The sequence below is a fragment of the Cygnus olor genome, chromosome 14 (genome assembly GCF_009769625.2).
Source record: "Cygnus olor isolate bCygOlo1 chromosome 14, bCygOlo1.pri.v2, whole genome shotgun sequence".
NCBI lineage: Eukaryota > Metazoa > Chordata > Aves > Anseriformes > Anatidae > Cygnus > Cygnus olor.
The window spans coordinates 3,720,177-3,746,908 of record NC_049182.1 but is presented as its reverse complement, the minus strand read 5'-3'; the positions used below and the strand labels follow the sequence as shown (position 1 = coordinate 3,746,908).

The window sequence follows — 26,732 nt, the reverse complement described above, 5'->3', positions numbered from 1 at the left end:
TCTGTCTGAAAAGTAAGGAAAAAGGCACTTTCCATACAGAATAAAAGTTACATAGTGTGCACAACAGCAGCTTACATTCCTGAGTCAATGCTTTGGGCCTCACCCAATACTGCAAGGCCCTAACATTACCATCTGTGCCAGCTATTAGCTTGGTACTGTTTATTAAGTACCAATAGATGTGGGAATATTTTATTTAGGCTAATTTACAACCTTTACTACACCTTGGCAAACAAAGTTACTGAAAACAAAATTACTTCAGCTTTTAAAGGTGCCTGAACTGAGGGAAGCTTCCTGAAACACTCCCAACAGGCCTAAAAGATGCTGTTTGGAGGTGTCATGCCACAACCGATTCCTCTATTTGATGGCAAAGGCACACCACAAAAACAAAAAAAGCAAGTTTTTCTCGGAATTTGCATTTGCGAGACAGTCAGGAAAGTAGCAGTCAGTAGTGATAAGCTTTCTCCAGGAGTCAGCCAAATCCACAAGCCTGGAGACCAGCTCACCCCCTCACGTGGCAGAAAGGTGCATTACTGCAGGCTTCTCACTGAAAGCTGGACTTTCTGGAACGACCCCACAAATCCTTGCCCTTCAGGTGCAGATTCTGTATTTTTCTTTGGGGGTTTAGCTATTCTAACATCAAACTGTATGCTTGCGTTACGCACTGAAAAAATAGGGGTGTAGAAAGCAGAATGAATGCTACTTCACGCAGACCAGTAGTTTGGTTTGATACTCTCATACCACATGGACACTAAAATCTAACACAAACTAAAATTCAACATTAACATAACATCAGAAATTAGCTTCCCAATTAGTTAGCTTCCTATGCTTGCAGTGAAGAATCAGTACTTCAAATAGAGAGTAATGAATCGTTGTTGATATTTAATTATAAATTCAAATCAGTTGGGTCTTGTTCAGATCATTCACAGCAGAATAAACACCCAATCCCATCAAAACTCCCAGCACTATTAAATGCAGGCCCATTTTTCAAGAAGCTTGGAGCTGGGGTAAGCTAAGAGCTATAGCTTCACAGAAAAGCTGCTCCAGCAACAGAGGAACAGAGAAAGGAACAATATTCAAACAAGCATTTTAAAGTTCCCCCCAGATTTCATTTCTGTATGTAGCCACTGGTGGCCAATTCAATAATTCTGCTAGGTTGGCTACAGACAAAGGACTCTAGAACTTGTCAACGCTCTAGAAGATTTATCCACATTCCATTTCACAGTTTGAGGCATGAACAAGACAGGATAACTTATTCCCTATAACTCACAACAGTTCCGCTGCCTCTCTCTATGTTTGTCAAGTTCCTACAGGACAGAACCCTACCTAAAGGGCAGACGAACAGTGACACAGACAGACAGGAGTCTAATATCAGTGCATGTATTAGATCTGTTTATTATGTTTACAGTTACAGCAAATCACACATCTTAAACCAAGTATCATTTGGCAATACCTGTCTTTTGTTCGATCCCCATGATTACAAAGCAGGTGCTTGGGTAATAGGTGTTAGTAACCAGAGCCAGATGCTTCTTTCTTTAATTGTGCAACAAGCGGTAATACGTTATTGGTTCAGACAAGCATTATGTATCACCTGAATTCCTTTAGCTTATAACTGTGAACAAACCATAAAACCATTCTGATCCATACAATGAAGGCCTTTAGCCTTTTTTTTTTTTACAGTAAAAAAAGTATAGCTGTGAAAAACTATTTGACTCTATCTGACGTGACAAAAAACAGTATATTAAATTACATTAACGTAGACTTTCATTACAAACAGGAATATAGAACTGCAGCATGAAAACAAGTAGAGAAAAATACGTATACAATGCATTTCAGTTCACAAACTGTGCAAAATGTAATCACAAAAATACATACTCTAGTTCACATCAGCTCATCATTCCTTTCCATGGTGAAAAAAGTAAAGAAAGTCTTCTTCCTCAAAAGAAAATAAGTATTAAACAGTCTTATAATCCCTCCTGAACCAAAAATTTCAGTATTACCTCCAGCAATACACATTCTAGAAATCAGGGCTGACAGCACAGCAGGAAAGGTAAGACTACTACAGGCCATTCTGGCCTCTAACTGGCAAATAAATTTTTGAAATGCTCTAAACCCTTAATTCCAGAAAGTGATTGAAAACAACTGTATTCCACTCAACCCTTCCTTCTCACTAGCCACATTTACGGGATCCTTCTTATTTCTGAATAATGAGTCCGGAACAGCCTTCAGACATCAACCTTTGTAATCAAAGATACGAACTCTCAAACCCAGAAGCCATTCCATATACTCTGGCTGATTCCAACGTGCTTTGCAGTTCTTCCAAGCAATGTACAACTGAACTTTTAAATTCACTAACTTTAACATGATGTCTTTTCCATCCACTTAATATAAAAGATAGAAAAACAAAACACTGTACAATGCTGTCTCTCCAGTTTAAGTCGCTCTACCAGTTTAGCTAAAGTGCAATTTAAAATCTTCCAGACTTCTTTTTGGTAGCGTAAGCTTATTTACCACAACATTTTAATACACTGGCAGGACTTTATGCTAGACTTGAGTAACCTGGACTAGTGTAAGTATTTTCATGTACAAGCTTTTTTATGTATAACAAGAATATTTTGAAAAATAGCTGCATAAAACATCGTGGCAAATAAAAAGTCTTCCTGAACTCCAAGTTGTATCCAGCTTCCCACAAAATCTGAGTTGCTCAAGGAGAACCGTTTGCTCTAGGCCTCTTCTGACTGCTAAAGACAGACTAACAAAACACATGGAAAAAAAATCTTAATGTGAATAGAACATCAAAACTGGAGCTCAGAGAAGCTTAAGTTCACTGGAGGATGAAGCACCTGTAAACAACAGGCATACTTTCAGGAGTGTTAAGTACACTTAATCTAGTTTCTATTTCAATATACCAGTAACGTTCTTAAATATTTTGCTGTAACACTACTAGAGGTTCACAAGGTAAAAAACTCAAATCTGAAAATACATTTTCCTATTTCCTTTTTAAGTTCTTTATTTGCATAGAAAGTAATGCCATGTTTCTACTTGTTTATCCAAAGATGAAGAGAGTTCACCACGTTGGCATCATATCAGGAAACCACATTCTTCCAAGGTGTTTGGAGACTTCCAAGTGAAGTCGATCTAAGCTGTAATCATTATCCGGAATCAGTACCTCCTCCATTATAGAGAGCTGGTTAAGCCTGCCTCCACACATCTTTACAAATTCAATAAAACCTCTGCAAGTTACTTCACATTCACCAAGTCCCATCGCTGTTAAGTTCTTACAGCGCTCAGCAATCTGAATAAGTTCATCGTCCAAAGGCTGAAGTCCATTAGCACACACAACCAGCTCAATTAACCTTGGGCAATTCATGCCAATTCGACCCAACATTGCTTTGCTTACTGCACGACCAAAGTAAAGGTGGGTAACAGGAGTTTCCTCTCTGAAGAAAGCATCAAATTCTTCTTCATATAAGAAGAAATACATCACAATGTTGACTTTGGGGGAGTGTTTAACAAAAGCATCCCAGCTTTGCTTTTTAATGGTGTGAAATTCAACTTGTCCAGGATTTTCATTCACAATGTCTATGCGAAGGTGTTCAAGGTCAACATGTTTTTCACTTGAAAGAGCCAGCAACAGTTCATCACTTAATATGTAGTAGTTCAAAGCCAGCTCCTTAAGTCCATGACAGTGGTCAGCAACACAAAGAACTCCTGAGAAACAAACAAAGAATTATATTCACTATTCATTTTACAGAAAACAGTTATTTGCTGCAAAGCTCGAGCAACTACCACGTCTATTGGCTTGAGTATTCATGTCCGTATCAAAAAAAACAAAACGTAATTGAAGTTCTAGATATCTACATCCTTTTGTGAGATTTTGGACAGAAATACTTAACAGTAATAAAAGCAAACCTAATTAGTTGCGTTCATCTTGGATATGCTTTTTTTTTTTTGGTTCCTCTTTGCCTTTCCTTGTCCAGAACTTCCTCAGCAAGAGGAAATTGAGATCAGGTAAGATCCAGCTGAACTTGCCACTGTTCCCTTCCCTTCCCCAATGCTAATTTTTTCAGCATTTATCTGAGTACTCTATTTAAATGACCACCAGCAGCTAAGTTTAACAGCTAAGCTAAAACAAAACTTTCTATTGATTACAACTTAAATAACACACTGCTCTTTATCTGTTGAAACAGAGTACACAGATTAAATCACCTTTTGTGGACTCTGGATAAGAATACAGGACAGAGACTAGACCAGCACTCCCTTCCCCTAGCTCCAGGGAGTTTCAGGTAAGAATAAGTGAGAAGGGTCTCAAAGGTCCTCTGAGCTTTACAGCAAGCCTGTATTTTCTAGTGCCCTTAGGTGGAGTGAGCCATTCACCAACCAATACTTAAACGAGCAAGTCCATGCTACCAGAGCTGGACACAGGAGGGCACTACAGAAACTGAAAGACTCTTGCTCTTACACTACTAGTTGTTAAAATTCATAAACCCCTTAAGGTGTGTTTTTTTTTTTTTTAAATACAACTTTGAAGTATAACACTTTTGCTCATTAAGTTAAACTAACAAAATTTTGCAAAAACCTTTATGGAGAACTGCTTTCAGATCCTTCATCCCACCAACTAGTAATTGACTCGTGGGTCTGGGATTTTACATGTGTATTTCCGCAAAATACCAGTTAAATTTACAAAGCTGCACATATAAACTGTCTGTATATAGTAGATCAATAATTGCTTCAAAAGTAGGTCGTAACTATTGTTTTATACTGCTATTCTACTATGTTTTTCATATATATATATTCACTACTCACCAGCAGGTGATAAATGAGGACAGCTGCTCATTTTTAGCAATTTTAGAGTATCACTATTGTTCGCAACAAGAACCTTCAAGGACGGATCATCAAGTGGTGTGTCATCTATCTTGATTGATGATAACGACTTGGAGTTTACAAAAACTACAGTAAGTGCTGAAGCAAAATGAGCCTGTTTGGATAAATTGGAGGGAAAAAAAGTCGCATGAAAGATAGGCAGAACCTCATCTAAACCGCAGGTTTTGCGTATGCAGAAAGTACAATTATCACTTCTCAAGCAACCCCTTTCTTGTGTAAAGCACAAATGCTTATCTTAGTGTTTTTTTAAATGCCGCTATGTCACAATAATTAAGTTTACACTCAGTAGTCAACCCATACACTCAATCTTTCCATTGTAATATAACAGTGGAAAATGGACACAGTGACTAGCCTAACATATCTAGAATTTCTCTACAGAAAAAAAGGAAGTTGCATTTACGTAGTTTTCCAGAAGCACTGCTGTGAACCTACGGAGTCAAAGAAAATCTCCCAAACATCTTACCAATACATTGCAGCATGTGTTCATTATATACTTTAATCTAGAAATGTTTCGAAGACTCAGGCCTTTTAAACAATTTCCCATTTCTATACTTCTAATTATCAGCACTCCCAGTTTTAATGAATGGAATCAACACTCAATTCCTTTCCCAATACTAATGGATTCCACAAAGTAAAGACAATATAACAATAGACAATTTCACAAAAAACAAGTGAATAACAATTTTCACAAGTCTGTAAAAGCAGTATTAAATATTTTCCTATGAGCAACAGCACAAGAAAAATCCAGAAACACAACAGAAAGGTTAAAGTAATTAAGAGTGCATTACTTTTTCTTGAAAAACATTTAATTCACTCTTGCAAAAAGCAGTTTGTAGAACACTACCTTAGAGACATTCATGAAGCTTGGTTTTGCTGTAGAAATCAAACCCAATGTCTTGATAGAACAGTTAACCAACTGAGAAAGGATGTCACAGGCTGCTTCTGCTGACTCAGTGCTACTATCAACCTATAAAAGCAAATTAAAAACATTAAGTCATTCTTTATTATATTTTAGAAAACAGTGGTACTGATACTCAAGACTTCGCGGTCCACTACCACTTCAAGCGGTACTGCACCAAGTTTCATTTACCACAAAGACAAAAAAAGTAACATTAATTAGAAATTTCAAGAGTTCAGGCAGGTTACTATTATAAAATATTCTCAAGCATGGTTATTTCCAATATGGACAGACAGCTCAGATCTAGGCCTTCTCTTCAAATAACCTCATGCCTTCCGAAGTAACTTAGTGCTGGTACGACAGACAGTGGTATGTATGTACTTTAAATGCCAATTCCAGAATTTTAGAGCAGAAAAAAAAAGACTCGAGAAGGCCTAGACATACTCCAATGTTGTAATCCATTTTACCTGCAGGGACAACAGCTTTGCATCTTGAATACTGAACTTATTCCCAATTCATCTGTAAGATCATCTATAAGACTGATGGCTAACTTTGGACAAATCACTATTTCATCTCTCCTTCCTCCTCGCTGACAGCTGAAATGATAGACAGCTTTTCATCAATACTTGAAGATCTATCTTAAGAGCCTAAAAAAGCACACAAGCTGCATAAATAGACATATTGCCAATTTAATACGATCAGTTATATTACATGTAGAAGTTACACGTACTTAGTAACTGATTAACCACATGCTGCTACACAACCAAATCACAGTACCTCCAAATGTAAAATTGCTAACTCTGCTGACAAAGGGAAGCTTCAGATTTTAACCCTAGCTTTAGTATCAGTTCTTTTTCTTTTCCTTCACAGCTTAGAACTATGACCTCTGCTAAGGAGAAGTGACTGTAAAACATTAACAAAGCACCTGCAATTGAAACTAACTTCTCTGATAAACTATTAGTGAACCACACTAAGTATTCAAATGAAAGAAGCCCAAATTTACGCAGTCCTGAGACTACAAACATAGCCTTCATTTAAATCAAGTTTATTGTTACTCCATTACTTCCTTAAGTGTACATGTGCCTGCCTGTACAGCATCTCTCCCCTATTCACGAGTTCTAAAACGTCAAGACATTCTCCACTCTATAATTTTGCAAAATAGGGCTGTGCATGTAAGATTTAAATTCACTTCCTCGAATTCTTCCAGGTATAAGAAGTGTTTGTCCACACAATAACCTGCTGAGTACTCAGATTGCCACCAACATTGGTTCACAAAAACTCTGCAGGATATTCTTAAAACATATCATCCAATCTTCAGTGCTATACCACATACATTAACTCTTTATTTTTTGGGGAATAACGTGTAGAATCAGAAAGAAACAGTGTGCATGTGTTGTAAGTTGTTGCATAGCTGCGTTTTTAAACATAAAACTTTCCAGGCACAATACTTGAGCCAACCAACAGAAAAGCTGCATACATTAGGCACAGCAACACAACAAAACAAGGCTCCTCTCATCCAAGACTTTACCTTGAAGCTGACATACTGCAGATGATCAGCGTGCTTCTTGATAATCTGCTGAATCAGATCAGGATGAGTAGACTTTAAGTAAGAAGTAGCTGGCTGGGTAAGTTCAAATTCAAATCTCCTCCAGAGATCTGGGATGTGAAAAACTTCATTCCACCTTCGGCAAACAGAAGATGCCCTGGCTCGATCTACTAAAGGTAGAAACTGGAAAATGCACAGAATAACATGGTGTGGAAGGCTTCCCCAGTCCACTGAGGCAAGGGGGTCAGATTTACCGAAGCAAGTTTTCTGTTTTTTGTTTTTCTGTGATGTTTGAGGAATTTGATTTTCAACCACAACCTTCTGCCTAGCTCTCTTCATCATGAAAGTTTCAGGCACTGGAATAATCCAATGTATTCAAGCTGCACAAATTTCTTGAATGTGTTCACATACAGTAGGTCTCTAGAAAATAATACAAAAAGAGAGTCAGCAAGTGGAAACAGTAAGAGGTAATGGATTAGTAACATGCTATATTTAAATTTTGCCATGAAAAAAGTTACGTCCGTATGTCTTTATCTACTGCAGAGGCATTATTAGCAAGGACCTTGCTTTGCAATACCATTTATCTTGTACAACTTGGTTTGAATGTGGAGAACCCAGCTTTTTATCTTACCAAGTGCAGTTTCATCTGTTAATACTTCATGGTATATCAAGCACTTTGTAGAAAAAAAGTATTTTAACAGCAAGACAGCAAATTCTGTACATTTGAGTTTAAACTCGAACTACAAAAATTCTATCAAATACGGAAGCCAATTCATAACAACTCCCTTTAAGCAACGATGAACTTTGAACTCACGTGTCCAGAAGAATCCAATTCAGAAGTCCTGCCCACCCCCCACTCCATAAACTTTTTTTAAAGGGTGAAAAAAAAATCCACACAGGCCAAGCACAGGAAAAGGTATTTGTACAACTAACAGTGAAAACAAACTTTAGGGGCCACTTAGGAAAACAGGGCAAAGTGAGGTTCACATGCTGTTTTTCAGCACGAAACACAGTGACCCAAGAACTTAGCAAACTCCACGACTATTGCAATGAGCAACCTTTGCCACATGAGTCAGCAGGGAAAGGAGCAGAAAAGCTCTGCATTCTTCAAGAATCACCAGAACACATCGTATATTTTTAATTGAACCGTCTTTCCATGACGACCCTCATGGCACACTTTCTCTGGGATTCAATTTCCTTTAATATTCTTTTCTCCCTCTGTAAACATTAAATTAGATAAAGAAACATTAAGAAATAAAAGATCTGACATCTAGAACTAAAGTTTTCCATAGCATCTCATTATGGTGGGGGTGAGAACACCTGCCAGTACACAGACTACCCTATCAAAAACTAATCTGACAGTTATCTTTCCCTGATACATCCCGATTTGTAGGCTATTGAGGTTTCTGATATGAGTGAAACAATCCATTTTTATGAAAGAAAAGCCTGTACATCCTTTAAGTGGGAAAGAATCTAGAAAATTAAGTGCTGAACAGCTTCACTTCTGTTTATCCTCCTAACAAATCGTCTCAACCGCCAAAGAATTTATTCCAGCAGTCTTCAGGTATCTTCACCTTAGTCTCTTAAAGCTTCCATTTGTAATAGAGACAAGTCATAGACGCTGAGGGATAACCTAGTAACACCCTTCAAGTTATATTTAATAACTGAATCTGTTCTTTCCTGAACAGACACATGCCTTACACGCAAGTGGGAAAAGGCTGCAAGTCAGAGAGAACGAAGAGTGTTATGCATGTTTCAACATATTCCACTTCAAAACAAAGCGGTATTTCTAAATAGTACATTAGTGTTACTTAGGTAGTGAAGATGTTTATTCATGCTGAGCTTGCATTTTGCTCCTAGATCATTTTATCAAATTAACACCTACGTGACCACGTTTTACGACTTTCAGCGCTTTAACTCACACAATGAACGGGCGTTCCAAAGCATTATGTGTGGATGTAGTAATCAACAATTACATAACTCTCTCTTCTAGTTAATGGTAGCCATGCTAAATTTAGTTTGAGTCAAACACCTGCTAATTTTTTAATCTTCCTCCCTCCTGAGGATGGATTAAAATTTTAGCTGTTACCTAAAACTGAAGTCCTGACCAAAAAAATGTAACTAAACAAATGCTGTTGTCTAAGATGCTTCTCTACACTTTTGCTACTGTCATGCCATCTCTGAAAAAAACAAAGTTTTCACTTTCTTATTTGAAACTTATTTGAGCTTTACAGGTGCTATCCTGGCTCCCACAAAGAGGTTTTGGCATCCGAGAAGCACCAGAAAGGGCCTCCCCTAACCCACAGGCCAGGCTGTAGGTGAGATTAGATGAGATGCAGCACATCCACTCCAGAACAAAGGGATGTAACAAGGTATATATGGCATACACAATACATACTATCTCCCTGATAAGAAGTGGCCATAATTGTTCTTGGTGCTACGTCCCTTTAAAACAGATAACCCTAGCAATTCTATTTTTAGTATTCTATTCTGCAGTACTTTTAAAACAGGCAGAATTACATTGTATTACTCACTGTGGGATACGAAGTCAGAAAGAAGTTCCAGAAGTTATATCCCACAAAGTTTTGCCAAACAAAGACCTAATATTCACTATGAAGGTGTGAATGCTTATTTCATTTTGAATACTTAAACTAGGAAGAGTATGTAGGATTATGTTTGTATCTATTTTAGAACTTAAGTAAATTATACTTCCCTGTGATATAATCAGGGTAGCATTCAATGAGAAGTTTACATGCACACATACCTCCAAAGAATGTGGAAGTTCCTGTCAAGTTACCAGCACCTTTCTGGTATCTGAACATCCATCCCACTGTTGAGTCATCCTGTATGTGCGCTTGGATTCCTTAACCAGAAGGCAGTGACGGGTCCCAAAAGATGAACTGACCTGCAAAACCATTGACAAAAAAAATAAATCTGGGAGATCCACAGGAAGAACTAAGAGCAGTTTTGGAAACAAGACAGAGATGAACAGTACACTCAATGCTAAGTCAGATACAGAAATAAAACAGTAATTGTGAAAAGGAAATTGGTTCTGCCCAATGTTGTCATCTGAAAGCTATCATTTAACTAATGGAAAGTTGCAAGTGTTGGCACAAATCTAGTTTTGGCATTACCAACAATTTTAGCCACAGTGCTCTTATGCAATGCAGATACACCTTTGAATTCTTCTATGTTATTTAAGAAGTTATGTACCCACACCAGAAATATTTTTTTTTCAGCTGACTGTATACCCATACATTACTAAAAACATAGTAGTTAAAAATATGATTTTTTGGTGGCCTATTACACATACAGCTGACAGGTACTACACGTTCTGCAGTAAAGTGAGCAAAACGTCCTTTGCTAGCTCTGCATGGCACATTAAGAAATCTAAAATTCATTCACAAAACTGCTGTCAGTGTCTAACACACAAAGGGTAGGTTTATAATGACATGCGTCACCAGAGCACATAAATAACACAACTAAGAGTAAAAACAAGATGCAATTTCAAGATTTAACACAGAAGTACAGTAAGTGTATACTTATAACCCACATGGAGTACTCTGAAGAGTTTTCTTACCCAAAGACTGCTTCCAAGATACAACAGGCAATAAACGAATGAACTGAGGCAGCCGAGGCCATGGGGTACTAAGAAGCATCTGTCTGCTTTCCCCTCCTGTCTGGGAAAAATGCCACAAAAATCTTTAGTAGTTAAAAAAGACTAATAATATTTGCTACACAAAAGCAATAGGAAAACACGGATAGTGATTTATACATTCTCTTCCTTACATGAACATGCTTGAAGGCATCATAACACAAGGTAGTTTACCCCACATTGCAAATACCGTGTTACTGATAGAATTGCGCGGTCAGGTTAAGTATAAAATAGATGGGAAACAAGTGTTGTAACTGCATTTACCTTGTACTGCTCAGCAGCACAATGTAAACAGTACGTTATTCAATATTTGCATTATCGTTAATGTTAATAGTGAAGTTTGGTAAACAACACTGCCTATAACTACTAACTTACTATAAAAGTAATGGAAAACGGAATAAGAAAAAAGAAAAATGCACATTTTTTTTCCTGCCTTTTTCTGTTCCTTTGCAAGGCTGTCTATCAGCCCACAGATCTATGTGGCAGATGACCTAACACAGACACTCTTTCCTCTGGCACATGGCACAGCTTCCTACCACCAGTCGTGCCAGCAGCCTTAAGTCACCACCCTAAACACAGTCCCACGTGCAAGGAGCAGGACAGGAGCTGCAGTCCGTCAGTAAGCCAGCCTGCAGCCTCCTCCCTGTTCAAAAAGCTCCCAGAAAGCAAGTGCCAGCCTGTCCAACCTGGCAGCTCTATCACCAACTACCGCACCTGGGGTGCTTCGCTTAAAAGCCCCCTACGTCCGTTCGTGCTGTTTTCTTTTAATACTGCAGGACAGACTAGTCTGTTTATGATGAAATACACTGGAATACAGTCATTCAAAGTTTTATGCCCCAGTGTCAATTCCGAAGGGAATTGACACTTTTACTTCACAGGTAAAAGCAGAAAAAAATGTAGATACCACATTAAAAAAAAATCATGAAAAGTCTTGTTAACAAACAAACAAAAAGCAGATGCACAGTCTAATGACGTTTCTTCCTTCAAATGTCCAAGGTTGCAAGTACCATTCAAAGCAGCATAAACCATGTTGGCTAATCTAAGCAGGAATGACAGCAATAAAAAATAAGTAATCAAAGATGCACATGCAAGTTTTTATGTAAATAACAGTGATGTGTTGGCCTAAGGTAGAGCTGCCCAAATTATTATCAAACGTAAACAGCAGCAGTGCAGTTGCTGAACTTTGATAAACTCTGACAAACTGATGAGGTCTATTCATATCCTAATTCATGTAAAGCTGAGTATCAAATATAGGTGCACTAGCGTATACAGCTGTTTTCCTCTACAAACTCTTTAACATACTGTGATCAAGTATGTTGCACAGCTGCATGTTAATCCTACTAAAACAAATCCATATCCACACATTCAACAGGGATCCAGAAAAGTTCAAGTTAAATCACTGTTTCTTCAGCTTATCCTGGTAACAGGACCACAAACTTCTGCTAAAATTAAGACTTTCAAATCTCTCCCATGATATGGGGTCTCAGCAGGGGATTCCCAGAAGCAGTCAGCAGTGGCTCAGTTACACTAACAGCTGTTCGCTATTTCCTATGCTAAAACAGCAGTCACAAAAGAAAAAAAGCCCAACATATCAAAGATTCAGGCCACAACGAAGTAACAGCTTTCATGTATTTCTGGATTCTACCTGCAGTTCTCAACACCAGGGGGCTCAACAGCAATTAAGAAAATCAAATACTATTTAAAAAGTTTTTTTTTTTTAATAGAGACTGTAAAAAAACGGAAATTTATGGCTCTGCCCTTAACAGTTGAAATATGTGTCAAACTAATCATAACATCTTCAGGAAGCCCCATTTCAGTGCCAGTAACAAGGCCATCCTCTCAGGAGGGTGCAGAAGTCGGCATCTGTCTGGGCAAGGAGAGGCAGACACCGCGCCCAAGGTGGGCAGCGCTGGGAGGCTGCTGGCACAGCCTCACACCCACCTGCAGAGCATCAGCATTTCAAAACAGATCAAAAACTTGTTTTAAGCCTAACTTTCAGAAAGTCTAGTCATTCGGTGCAATGAAGTCCCAGACTAAGCTTTTTTCTTCATTTAGGACACAGCAATCTTTTTATGGGTGTGTGTGGGAAGCAGCTGTGCTTCTGAGCAAGATTTTTATTTAATTGATCCTCATCTTTCTCAAACTGAGCTTTCTCAAACTCAAGGCATTTAGCACTTTTGAATTATGTTTATAACAAAACCTCAGAGACCTACAAGTAACAGCGTTCAGCTAAACATCTTTATTTACTGTTTGCATTAGCTTTAACTGAAGAAACACAATCGTATTGTCATTTTTAGTGCTATTTAGGTGACAAAAGTTAGCTATTCAAGATCTCCTAATGGATTTTTTAAAATAAAGCCACCCACATTTGAGCAGCTTTTTCCCCAGCGATGGCATTACAAACAGACCCTAAGCTTTCCCTTGCTTTACGGAAGAACATGCCTGAAGCTCCCAGCTCTTTAAATAACCAGCTCTCCGTGTCATTATACAGCAGCAACGAATGTTCTTCCCCCAGTTTTGCTGCAGGTGTTTCGTGCTGACTTTAACACCCCTTTAGGTGGGACCAAGCCCCTCCGGGCGCCCAGCCCCAAGACCCCCGCGGTGCCCCCAGCTCCTAAGGCAGGGCTCCCCCTCGGGCAGGCGCCAACCCAGCAGACACCTCCCCCTTTATTTCCCTCATTTTCCCTATGCAATATTCAGATAAATTATGAGCAGATCCTAAAAAAACCGCACCACCACCACGCTAACCCTTTGCTGCAGCGGTGCCCAGGGACGCGCACAGAGGCTCGGAGCCCCTGCTTCACCCGGACCCACAGCGTTAGGCGACCCGGATGGGGCTCCACAGCTGAACCCCGTTGTCCCGGGCCACCCTTCCCGGAGGTGCCCCCGCCGCCAGCCCTCACTGCTCGGGGGCCATCAGAGCCCCCAGATGCGGCGTGCTGCTGCCCGGCCCCCGCCGCCCCCCTCGCCCCGCAGCTCACCGCCGCCTCCCTCGCACGGGCAGGGCCGGGCCGAGGCGAGGCAAGGCGCAGCAGAGCCCCGAAGCCTCCCGGCCAGCCGAGCGCTCCGGGCACGCCGCCGCCCGAGCAGGGGAGGAACGAGGCGGGGAGGGACAGGCGGCGGCCCTGCCCCGGTCCATGTTCCGTCCCCGTACCAAGGCGCATGCGCGGGGGGGCAGGCACATGGCGGCGGCCGCCATTTCGTGCCCAGGCGGGCCTCGTCCCGCGGCTAAAATGGGGTGGGGGTGGTGTCTGGGGTGTTTACCCCTCGATTTTTGCGTTCTTTCCCGGCTTGAAGTACATGTATCGTCGTCTCTTTGTTCAGCCAGAACGGTCCTGGCCCTCAGTACCCCACAGGCCTTTTCAGGTGGCTGTTGGATCCAGGCACAGCCTTCCCCTGCTCCATTGACAGCAAGCCTCGGGGAAGTGGCACTGTGGTGCCATAGTGAGGGACTTGTCTGTGGGCACGGAGGCCCAAAACTGGCCCAGGAGTGACAGACACCCATTGCATGGCCTTCCATTTCTGCCAACCACAGAAATGCTTTGGCTCATAGGTACAAAGTTAAATAACTACACCTCAACAGGAGGTTGAGTGCAGGCACATTTCACAGGCTAATTTTCTGATAACCAGTAGACAAAAAGGGTCAAGTCTATGAACAGCATGGCTTTTCGCTGCTTGCTACACGAATCCCCACATCCTGCCCCTTCAAACCACCCTGGCAGGGCCCAGAGATTTGGTGGGTCATGTCTGAACTGGAGATGCCAAAAACAGACCTTTTGTTCTAGACCTAAATCATATCAAACAGCAGATTATATCTGTACAAACATACAGCTTTGTACTAATCAATGTTCCTTTGTGATCGTAATTATATCAACCATGCAAAATTTATCACCAACCACTACAAAACTCTGCAAGAACAGATTTCCTGGCTCCTGCATAGAGCAATAATTAACCAATAACAAACCTTTCTAGCATTTTATGAAGAGATAATGCTAAACATACATGAAACATTTCAGTGGTAGATTTTATCTGCTTATGTAACAGCAGAGCTGTCAAAGTGCAACTATTTGTGATATCAAAACATGATTTCTTCCAGCCAATCTGAAAAAGTACAAAAAGAACATGTTAAAGGGCTAGTGAAAAAAATTCATCATGCAGTGATTGTGATATCTTCAAAGTACAGAATAAATTCATTGAATAGAATGCCAAAACCCACCACACATTTAAAAATCAGATGAATATAGAAAAACTACCAGAACCCCCCCCCACACGTATATGGTTCTTGACTGTTATATTCAGACCCTAGGGGAATTCAGATTGAGTTCCAGATAAAGTCTTTCTTCTTAGTATATTTTTATAAATTGATTTTTCATTGAAACCTGCTACCAAAAAGCATATAGTTCCCAAGGTACTACCCGTAGACAGTAAAAGAGGATAGACTGTAAACAGATTAATGGGGATTTGTAGCTAGTATCTAAATCCAACAGTCATGGGTTTCTTGGTGCATTGCCAATAGTCTTTGGGCTGCTGTACAGGAACAGGTTCAAATGTACTTAAGATTGATATAGACTAATTTTTGACACTTTCTTTGTAGACGAGTTTCCTCTTCTGATCTGAGATAATCTGACTTTAAAAAAAAAAGTATAGAATAGTTTAGAAACCTGTGCACTTTGTTACACATGATTGTAGTAAAATTTTTGCAGTTACATATGGAAAAAAAATCTGGTCTGGATCTGTCAGTGTTGGACAAACATGAGCAAACACCGGCAGCATCAACATCCTACTTGTCTTCCAGATACCAAGTAGGGCCTAGTGCAGAGCTGCTGCTTAGATCTCCAGACCCTTCATCTCATACATAAAATGCAAAGAGCTGGAGGCAAACTGCATCTTTGGATATATGCCCTCCTTCTCTGAACACATAACTATGGGTTGCCCACATCATCCAACCACTCAAAGTCAAGCTTAGCCTTTCTTCTGTGGTTGTGTCTCCTGGAGGAGGATTCACAGAAAGTTATTCTGCTCTCATCTCAAGCTTATGATGGTTACAGGAATACTTTTCATAGTATTTCACACAGATTTCATAATGTATTTTTTCTGTACTTTGATCATCAGTGATATTCCAGCTGGCAACCAGTCACCAGTGGTGTTCCCCAGGGGTCAGTGTTGGGGCCCATCCTCTTTATCTTTATTGAGGATTTGGATGAGGGAATGTAGCTAGTAATATATATGGACTTCAACATAACAGAATTTCATAGGAGAACATCCTTGTTTTAATACCAGTACTACTTCATTTTCATTATGACCGTGATTCAGACAAATCCACATAAACAAAGAATACTCCTGGTTGCACACTCACTGCCTTGAATTCTTGAAAGACCACATTCGAGGGAGAATGCTAGTGGTGCCAGACTCTCAATGAAGTTTTGCCAAACCAGCACAATTGCCATACTGACAGATACTCAGAGTCAGTAAAGCTTTTCTCTGAAAGTAGTTGCCTTTCTATCAGTGTGCTAAGCCAAATACTATGTTGTAGCTCCCACTTTGAAAAGCTTAACTTTAAGAGCCATGTATTGAAAACAGTCACTTTAACATCATTCTTAATTTAAAACCCAAATACTCAAACTTTGTACAATCAAACAATGCAGTTCTGATGATTTAAAACCCAATTGAGCAAACTGAAGTAGCAACTGACAATCATACTCAAAAAGTAGGTTAGTATGTCATGTTTGTTGGAGGCTTGTGACCAACTACAGGACACCAGCTGTTCACAGACAGGCAACAAAAGACAACCTGCTACAAGAACAGAAATCACCCAAATTCTTCTATAGGAGTATCCACAATGAATCTGAAATAAAAAGTAAAAATGATTGCTTATTTACAAATGCATTCCTTTGTAAGAAAGGGGTAAAATGTGGTTTTATATTGACAAATCTTTATGAGAATACTAAACTTTTAGAAATACATTAACAGTCTCTTGTCTTCCAAGAAATAAGTACAAAACACTATTAGAAGCAATCCCAACTGTGTTGTAATTCTATCATTTTATATTTTGAATATATTGGCAATTATATGCTGTCTTTGCACATGTACTACCCAAACATAAATCCTTCAATGCTGATAATAGGTACAATTAAAATTGTCCATTGAACTGCAAACCAGGCACCAGAAAAATATCAACACAGATACTCCCACTACTTTTTCCTGCAGAGAGCCATCCCAAAGGCATATTATATTATTAGTTTTTGGCTTGTCTGCAAATAAATTAAGTAGAGCAGAGATGCTCAATTCCTTTGGTATACCACTGGTCCAAAGGCGGTTTAATCTCTTAAAAAAAAAATCCTATCTAGCAAAGACCAGGTTTTCTATTGTTAACTTTTGAATGTGTTTTCAGTCACACCATTGCAAGGGCTCACTGGGAAGATGTCACAAACCATTGGGCAGGGATCTTACCTGCAGCACAGAAAGATGGCAGCTACACTCAACCATGAACCCACACCATCAGACACCCGGTGGTGAGACAGATCCAATATATCCAACATCAAGAACAAGACAGATCCAATACCAAGCCACAAAGCCAGGCCATGCATCAGGACCCAAGGCCAGGCAGAAGCATGGCAGTACCATGGCTGCAGACTACTGCTGCTCCTCCTACAAGACTGAAAAACCTCCCTCAGCAAGGGGCTGAGCTTAAATAGGGTCTGGGATAAGGGTGGGGTGAGCCCCAGGTGAGGCTGTTTAGAACAATTTATACCTATTACTTATATATTAGGGTCCTGGCACTTTTGATAGGAAAATACTCCCTAATCCATAAAACACAGGTTATTTGAGTCTCAATTTGAATATTATCCAAGAAGCTTTAGAAATGTAAAGTCAGCTAATGTAATGCCCGCTAATTGAATTTCTTCTTTCTGGTGTTGATATAGAGCTGTAATTTTAAAAAGAATAATGAGATTTTGTCATTATGAGATTCAGATCTCTTATGTCATTAGCTATTGGGTAAATACTGCAGTATGGCTGACATAAATGGCTTTACCCACTTACATTCTGTTAAATACATTTGAGGTGAATGCACAATAAATTGTTTTTAAGATGCGTCATCTGTAATTGCTACAGTTCTGATCAGCGTCTCTAACAAACAGGTGCCCTCCACACTGGGGGAAAGACAAACCTTGGAGAGCTAAGGCTGTCCAAAGTAGGCAGCTGAAGGTTTGGTTTGATCAAAAAAAAAAAAAAAAAGTAACTGACAATAAGTTAGCAGCTGAAGGAACAGCAAACCTTTTGAATTTCAATATTAGGAAAATCTTTGTAATTTTATAACTAGCAAAAGCTGAGGCAAGCTATGTACACCAGCTGCAAAATCCCCTTTGGAAGCTTTCAGAGCAGGCAAGCAAAAGTTTGGTCAAGGATGGTTGAGATATAAAAAAACTGCTTCCTAGCAGAGGACCTCCCAAGTTCCCCTTCAATCCCGTGTTTCCATCATTCATGTTCTCTTTATGCCCATATCTCCTTTTTCTGCTACTGGCAAGTGTTCATTTTTTTCACAGATCTGAGAAAATCTGATCACCCAGTTGACAGGAGAAGGGAGTGGGTATGTTGCAGTTCTTCTGCCAGGAAGGAAAACTATAATAAAGATAAAACTTACAACGGTTTTCACCAGTTTCCTTCACCTTCTTTAGTTTTTGTTTCTCGGGGCTAGGATTCATGCATGGATGAACTAAACCTTTGCCATTAGCAACCTTATGTTTTTGTTAATTCTTTTTTTCTGTACTATACGCAAGTGGTGTAAACATCTGAAAAATGTTAGATCAATGGCCAGTGTACAAAAAAAAAAAAAAGGCTTACTCGTCGTTCTGTTCATTTGTTCTTTTTTTTTTTTTTTTTTTTAATTTTCAAGAGTTGCTGTAGCATCACTTGGTCACAAGAGGGAACTAGCGTATAAGTCTGTATAGTTCATTTTTGATATTAATTCTGAGGATTCTGCAGCCTAATAAAAATAATGTGTTAGGATATGCACACGTGTGAGACACGTAAGTGTGCGTATATTAATCTATATTTAAATACACACACCTTTTGGTTACCAAAGAAGGGAAATCATTCACAGAAGTAAGGAGCAATAACCCGAGCTCATAGGACAGCAGAAATTAGCTTTAGAAAGGCCCAGAAATAACTTTCTTACGCTCCTGAGTTTGCACGTCTGTGGCTTGTCTCTGTAACTCTCCAAGCTACTATTAACGGGTGGTGTCGGGACACGCACCGAGCAGCTCATGCTCCTTGCCAGCAGTGCCTGACCAGCAGGGACTCCTCTAACCAAGTTTTGAGCAGCCCTTAGTTTTAACTTTCTGTTTTGAGTGCAGGATCATCTTTCACCTTTGCAGGGAGTCCTTTGCTAGCCAAAGCTTGACTCTACTCAGAATCGACCCTAGAATTCATGGTACTGAATGTACATGCATTCACTTTGATCAGTAACTGTGTGCATTTAAGGTGAAGACTCAAATATGAATTATTTTCCAGCTTCTGCTAGATGTCAGCAACATGGCTTGTACCCAGTCTGCCGAAGGCTCCCTCTTCTAAAGCAAATAACTCTATGAATTCAGAGCTTTCTAAAACAAGAATTACCGTTGTCCTCCAAACTTTGTGTCACACCTCATGCCCAGTCTTCCCATACTGATGTTCCTACTGGTCAAGCAAGTGGCCAGCAGTCCTGTTCATGTATTTGCAGGCTCCTTCAAGAACACACAAAATAAATGAATTGACCACAGTATGGAAACTTTTCTTGGAAATTTGGCTTCTGTTCCTGGCCCTGCTGCTAGCAAAGACAGCCTGTTGCAAGATAAGCTGGATTCGGATCTGGATGTGTTGACACCTGGATTGTAGCTTTCAGGGTGTTTGGTTTCCTAGGAATTCACAGCAACCTTTCTGTGAATGTGAACTACCTTGTCTGACCCCTAGGGTATGCCAGGTCCTTCACACAGGTTCCTTAAGCTCTGCTATCTCCAGCACATGTTCTGGTGGCCCTTCAGCCTGTCCCACGGCCGTGCACCAGTACGAACCCACTGTGTCATGCCAGCAGGGGTATGTACCGCAGGAATTAATAGTTGTATCGTGCAGTCCTGGTTGGTTTGGCTTTTGGATTTATTGTGTCTCTTTTGCACATTTTCCTTTTTTTTCCTCTGACCTTGTGACTTCCTTAGCTCCCTTCAGTTTTTCTTTCTGTACAACTGCTACCCTTCACACACCGCATCGTGAAGAACATCCCCGCCGTACCTGTGGCTGGTGGCACCACTATAGATGCAGTCGATACTGGGCCACACATCAGTGATGTATTGCAATGAATTTGGGGCCCGTGAGAAAAGAGGAGGCATCCTGCACCATAGGGCTGGTTCCTAGAACTGTCACGGATTGTGTTTGGAATTGTTGATTCTGTTAAACTGATTCTTGGACTATCCAATAAAGCCATTGTAGACAGGAGAAGGCAGCTTTCCTAATCCGAGTTTTCTTAATGAACCATGAGTCACATGGGTATCTGTCAGCTCTAATAGATGGTAAGGCTGCTGGTCTTGAAACTTGTAAGAGAAGGCTACATGTAACTAATCATTATCTGTAATCTGCACATCTGACTTATTAAACAATCTAATTATTAATTTAATTGCACCACACCTGCATATCATTGTTCTGTTTGCTCAACTTAGTGGGATAAGAAAGTTTGCACAATCTGCTTTTGAAGATCTTAAAAGTCTGGGATTAATCCAAGAAAACCACAAATAATGAGGCTCGACCTCAGGCCAAGTGTACAGTCATGAGCATGTCTCACACTGTTAGGTCGTAGCACATGGTGCAGCAGCCTGGGTGTAAGCACAAACACCGTCAGAAAGGCACCGAGGTGAAGACCCTCCCAAGGCGCTATCTTTTCAGTATTGCAGTATTTTTGTGTGCTGTTGCTGGTTCTGGACTTGATTTGAGACTTGGTGTACTCGTAGATGGCCTTTACTAGTGTCTGTGTGGGTTTTTTCATTAATTTAGCCAAATTATAGGACTGGATGGTCCTTCTTGGGGAGTTACTCTCTGAGTCGGGTTTGGCCACGCTAATCTACATGGCTTAATCTGCAATAACTGGTCTTCCCAGCATTCTCAATAAAGCTTGATCAGGAGTTTTGGTAGGGATGACTGCAGATGTGCAGCTACCAAAGTCTGAGATTATACCAACACATGGCAAAAACTGCACTTCATTTCATAATGCAGCTAGAAGAGTGCCAACTGTAGAACCACGTGGCAGTGTTTTGTTGTTTCCAAGAAACTTCGAGGAAGAATTTATGTGAACAAAAAACATGTAGTCTTCATCGTTAATTCTCCTAAAGTTTTCTCAGAACCACTCTTTCAAAAATAGTTTTTCCGTAGTTTTCTGTTGCTGAAAATGAAAAGCATTTCCGTAAATATTCCGGTGAAAATATGAATAGAAAGATACTCCTTGAAAATATTTCTACTTTGAAGACACAACCATTTATATCACACATTTAATGAGAAAAATACTCAACTCTAAGAACTCATTACAGATCCAACTATTATATTTTTCATGTCAGACGACTTCTAAAGACTCACAGTTACGCCAGGTTTTCTTTCATTATTGATAAATCTTAAGAGGATAAAACATGTTGCCACAAGTGCCTACCGGGGTGCTGATTGAAAAGGTACCTTCAATGAAGTCACTTAAAATTGCCCTTTGTGAACAGAAAATCTGACAACTTGACAAAATGCAATTTCATGGTATGCCTCGATGTACTTAACTGAGGGCACCCAGTGCTGGTACAGTCATGTTCTTCTTGCCCCTCGCTCAGCTGTATGAAGCGTCAGATGGAAAACAAAGGTTTATTTTTTTTGGTTGGACGTCTTTCTATCCTGCACAGTCATGTGATTGCTGGAGGTATTTGTACTTAAGAGAATAATCTCTGGTAGGACATGTCATTGTGATAAAACATTTCTAGTATCAAAAATGTCAGACCAGGCTTCAGTATACTTCTGCTGAATACTTTCTGGTGCATTTCTCATGTATACATTCAGATGGAGGTTTTCTTCTTTCACTATTTCATAGTTCCTTGTATCAAATTAGTATAAATTTGGTGCATGATAACATTTTCTCATTTCATAACTGGTGCTTGTTGACTTGCTCTCTGCAGTGCTGGGGCCAGCAGCAGAGCATTCCTGCAATGCGTACACACCTCGTGCCCCTGCTTCACCCACACTGCCCCACTTCACTGGTAGTTTCCTCTCTTGCATGGGGATTTTTCAATTTGCTACCTGGGAATCGCTGGTTCCAAGCAGTTCCCCATAACCAGATTGTTCCAATGCCCAAGTTTTCTCCTGCTCCTGGACTCCTCCCAGAGGCAATTAGCAGTGAAAGCAATGTTCAGCACTTATCAGGATCTTCTGGTCTTCTGGGCTGTCCCCAGGCTTGACCCAAGGCTCAGCTGGTGGCAAGAACAGCTACAAACAACACCAAGCATCAGCTCCCATCTAAGCCAAGAAGTCTGCCAGATTCCTGACTTTCTTTTAACATATTTGTGCCCCGTGTAAAAGGAGATACTATATTGAAATATGAAGTCTGTGTGCTATTTATATATCTTTTCTTAATTGCCCATACATGAGTAAGTGGATCATTGGAATGGTGAAAGCTGCATAAAATTACCCTTCATCTGCACATTTTGTCTTCCATGGCCAGTCAATATCAGAGACTATGCAAGGAGCAGGGAAGCCATGCTTTAAAACACCAAAATTTCCCTTCCCTGTTCCCCCAAACTGTTCTGCAGTGTTTGCTGCTTCAGTCAGCTTCTGATGAAGGGAATCATTTGGTCCTAAATACCCATTTTCTTAAATCATCATGAGATTTACTAAAGCAACGGGTCTTAGGGATGTTGGCCTCTAAGTATCTGATAATGATCAAATGCATTTTGCACTTTTCCTTCCTTGCAAACACCACAGTCTTTATTTCTAATTGCACTTCGGTTCAACATGCGTGGTGAAATACCTCGTAGTAAACAGGAATCTTTTAATTCTTCGTGTTTTCCTTTCTATTGCATTTTACATAATAATATGTCAAATGTATGGGAGTGCAGCAAGATGAGAGTGAGAAAGTTTTTCTGCCACCATGGAACATTCTTATATCTCAATGGCTGATTTATATCCTGCCTGAAGTCAATGTCAGACAGAAAATCTTTCTCTCCCACAGGCTGCTTGCAAAGTCAGAAGTAGGCTGATCATTATCTGCATGTCTTAGGTCATGATTTCCCTCTTAAATTGTTCTTTTACAATTCCAATTTTGTGGGGAGTCAGGGGAAACCCCTCACTCCTGGACTTTTCATTGACCTATTACCTCTGGAAAATATTTATTTAGTCTGAATGTTATCAAATGAAAAACTAATAATGTGAACGCAATAAACAAATCTAAGTCATCTGTTTTCTTGTGAAGCCTCTTGATGATGCTACTTCTGACATGACTAAAAAGAAATCTCACACATTTTACACAGAATATCTTTTTTATCTTTTTTTTTTTGATAGTTTCTTACTTACTGTCACTTTTTCTAGATTATAGCCTGTTTTAAGCAAGAGATTGTTTCATGTATTACTACACTACTAGATTTAAGATAACAGAAATAATTCACATACATTGGTCCTTTGTCAGCATCTTTGATTTTTAAGGCCACTATTTGAATCAGGAAAAAAAGACCATTGGGGCAATCCAGGTGTTGTGTTAGTGAAGCATTTTGTCTTCTCTTTCCAGCCCTTTCACTCCTTTGGGTGCTGAGCCATGCAGATGATGAGCTGCAGTCCGTTCTGTGTCCCAGCAGGATGAAGACATCATTTGTCTAGTATCTCAGAGCAGTAGTATAACAAATCAGGAATATCTACAGAAGTTCATCTAAGGTGACAAAAGTTTTTTTTTTCAAACTGGCTTGTGATGTGCAACTTATAGCACAGAGTGTGTGCCCAGGAAGATGCTGTGCTTCGTAGATCACGATTGTGGTTGCCTCCATGAGAGATGCACATTAAAGCCCTGGAAATTTTCAGTTCTAACTTTTGGAGATTTTTTTATTTGGTTGTATCAAAAGTGGAAAACCAGATGGGAAGGGAGCTGCGAGCAGGTGTAGGCTTATCTGGGGTGGAATGGAGAGGAGATGGTAGTTACTTGACTTCTGCCTTCTCAGTAGCACCACCTGATATTATATGCGCTGTCATTTGTGTCCTTGCTTAAACCCTGGTGCGTGATAAGATCAGCAAGCAAACACTGTCAGTCTTCAGATGATTGTAAAATGCAGTGCTGGGGAGAAAAGAATTCTCTGTCCCACCAGACTCTTGTTTCCATACTTTTCTGTAAAACTAGAAGAGTGAGGCTTGTCCACATGCCTCAGGAGGGTGTTGTGAGGATTAGTCAGATAAGATCAGCTTTCTTACACAAATATGTAAAAGTGCTTTCTAAATGCTCTATGATTTATGGCAGGAAATCACTTGAATGGCAGCCCAGTGCCTCTCCTTCCCATAGTACAGCATATGCCAGGCTTGTTCCTACAGGGGTGCAAGAGGCTCAGGGAAGAAAAAAAAAAAAAAAAAAAAAGGAATGGACCAGGTGCACCAGGTCAGTCATTGTCCCTCCAAAAATATCTTATAAACCAGTGATCTCCTATATGTCATTGGAGAATGCTTCTTGCTTATTAGATCTTTGACTTTGACTCTGCATTGGGCTTGGGCTTGTCCAGAAGTGGGTCATGGAGTTCTGCAGAGAGTTAGGTTTCTGAAGACAACACTAGAAGTTTTGAAATAACCATGCTACTAAGTGGATGCCTGAAAAGACAGAAATTACATCCGTGAGACTGCAGATCTCGTGAGTGGTTTCTGGCTGACCACTGTCAGCAACAAAGCCTTTCAAAGAAAGGGTTGTGCACCGGCTGGTGTCACAGGACTTGGGGAGTTCCTCCTTGATGGGGACTAAAGTAGCTTTTGAAGTGCCTTCAGGTGACACGTGGCACACAGTTTAGCAATACTTAATGCTAACAGGCAAAAAATCACATAGTTGTCGCACTGTGTAGTATGGAATTGGTCTGTACATTCCTAACACAACTCTGGTAAGGCAGACATTGCGGAAGAAAGATATACTATGTACAGAGATGGGGGGTTCTTTCCACTTTGCTGAAAGCAGCCACACCTGGCCCTGAATCCCCAGATACGTAGGGTTTCTGTCCCAGAGACCATAAAGCAAAGTGTTCAGAACCTCCTTTTCCTGAGGTGAGCTGTAGAAGGAAGGCAAGTGCTGGACTGTACAGGTTTGAAAACAAGTGTGCACCTTGCCATGGACACCTGGACAGATTTGAATAGTTGGTTGAAGGGCTATTTACTTGTGCAGACAAGTCATCTTCTATGCCAAACACCTGGCCTGCCTCACCTCTTCTGCCCCCCCTGCCCTGTGCCACTTCCTCTCCATCAGAGAGGCCTGCTGCTGATAATTAAGACAACAGAAAAAGCTATTTGTTACAGTAATTAAATATCTCAATGGATTCGTTTTCTTTTGTTTTCATCTGGCAGTTTCACAAGCCTATCGGGAGCCAAAAAGGAAAGAGAGTGAGAAGAGGCCTGCAGGCATCCGCCAGTTCCCACATCTGCTCAGGGCCTGGCCTGGGCACGGAGCGGGCCTGCAGGGAGCTGGGCCCTGCCGTTCCCATAGGGCTGCCCTGGGGCTTGCAAAACCTCGCAGAGCATTTGAATCCCACAGAGAAGATCTGAATATGCCTGTGGGGAGGCAGAGGGCAAAACAGCTGGAGGACAAGGCCTGGCACAGTTCCTGGAACCCAGATCATGGCAGGCTGGGGGAGGTCACCAGTACAAGTGAACAGTTAGCACCAGCTCGAGCAGCCCTTTCCTAAATTTAGAGCAGTCTTTAAGGAACTGCTGGAGCAGTTGCTGTTACCCAGGAGTGCTGCAGCAGTAATTCTTTGCTGGTGATCCCCATGACTCCCTTTGTGGTCTTTCCCCTGGCACTTCAGTGGGTACAGTGCCACAGAGTCTCCACAGCCCGGATCAGCATGGAGGCCTCAAAGGAAAGAGAGACACCACATAAAACAGCAGTCCGGCCTTTGAACAAACTGATATTTGCACTGCAGAGGGGTTTCTATACTTTTCTCAACCCAGTATGAAGATACAGCACTGGATAGCTTCATGGGCAGAAGTACTGCATGCCAAGTGTCAGGGAGTTCTGAGTACGACCCAGGCTTACAGCTGGATTTTAAATCCTCCTCTCATAAAGTCCAGGCTCACAGATGCACGGGCTATGTGCACGCCTGAAGGCAGTGGAGGCACTTTGTTTGGGTTGCAATTCTGCACTGAATGCTTTAAGCACATGATGAGCGTTTCTTTCGGGCAGATTGCAAACCGAGACATCAGATGAGTAGATATTTTGCAGATGCATCCTCTGATATTTAGTAAGTTTACTTGGTTTTAAAAATTATGTGCAAGAGTTTCCTCTTACTGTGTTGCAGAAGTGATTTGACTGGAAGCTGACTACATATGACTGTTGCCAGCTTGTGAAGGAATGTGATGGGTAGAAGAAAATGTATTAAATGACTTCTGTCTGTAACATGATTTCACAATTACTTGTTCTATTTGTTAAATGTTTTGAAGTTGTTTTGCAAGTCAACGTATGAAACAAAGAATTTTCTTTTTCCTTGCAATTGCTGAAAACACAGGTTAGAACAGTTATCTGTAGTCCCAGG

The 26,732-nt window shown here is 40.5% G+C and overlaps 1 protein-coding gene across 4 annotated transcripts; it reads right to left on the bottom strand.

Moving 5' to 3' along the window:
* Positions 1 to 1,371: 1,371 nt before the first annotated feature.
* On the bottom strand, positions 1,372 to 17,650 carry LOC121077915 (F-box/LRR-repeat protein 21-like). Of its 4 annotated transcripts, none has more exons than XM_040573566.1 (7): positions 17,431 to 17,650; positions 10,906 to 11,005; positions 10,090 to 10,230; positions 7,308 to 7,745; positions 5,726 to 5,848; positions 4,804 to 4,975; positions 1,372 to 3,708 (listed from the first exon to the last, which is right to left on the bottom strand). In XM_040573566.1, exons 4-7 carry the CDS (start codon positions 7,665 to 7,667, stop codon positions 3,065 to 3,067), a joined length of 1,299 nt encoding a protein of 432 aa, XP_040429500.1. In that variant the 5' UTR covers positions 7,668 to 7,745; positions 10,090 to 10,230; positions 10,906 to 11,005; positions 17,431 to 17,650; the 3' UTR covers positions 1,372 to 3,064. The 4 variants fall into 4 exon arrangements, with proteins under 4 accessions (XP_040429500.1, XP_040429501.1, XP_040429503.1 ...); XM_040573567.1 differs by having other exon boundaries at positions 10,906 to 11,001; XM_040573569.1 differs by lacking the exon at positions 17,431 to 17,650 and adding an exon at positions 13,962 to 14,132 and having other exon boundaries at positions 10,906 to 11,001.
* Positions 17,651 to 26,732: the final 9,082 nt, after the last annotated feature.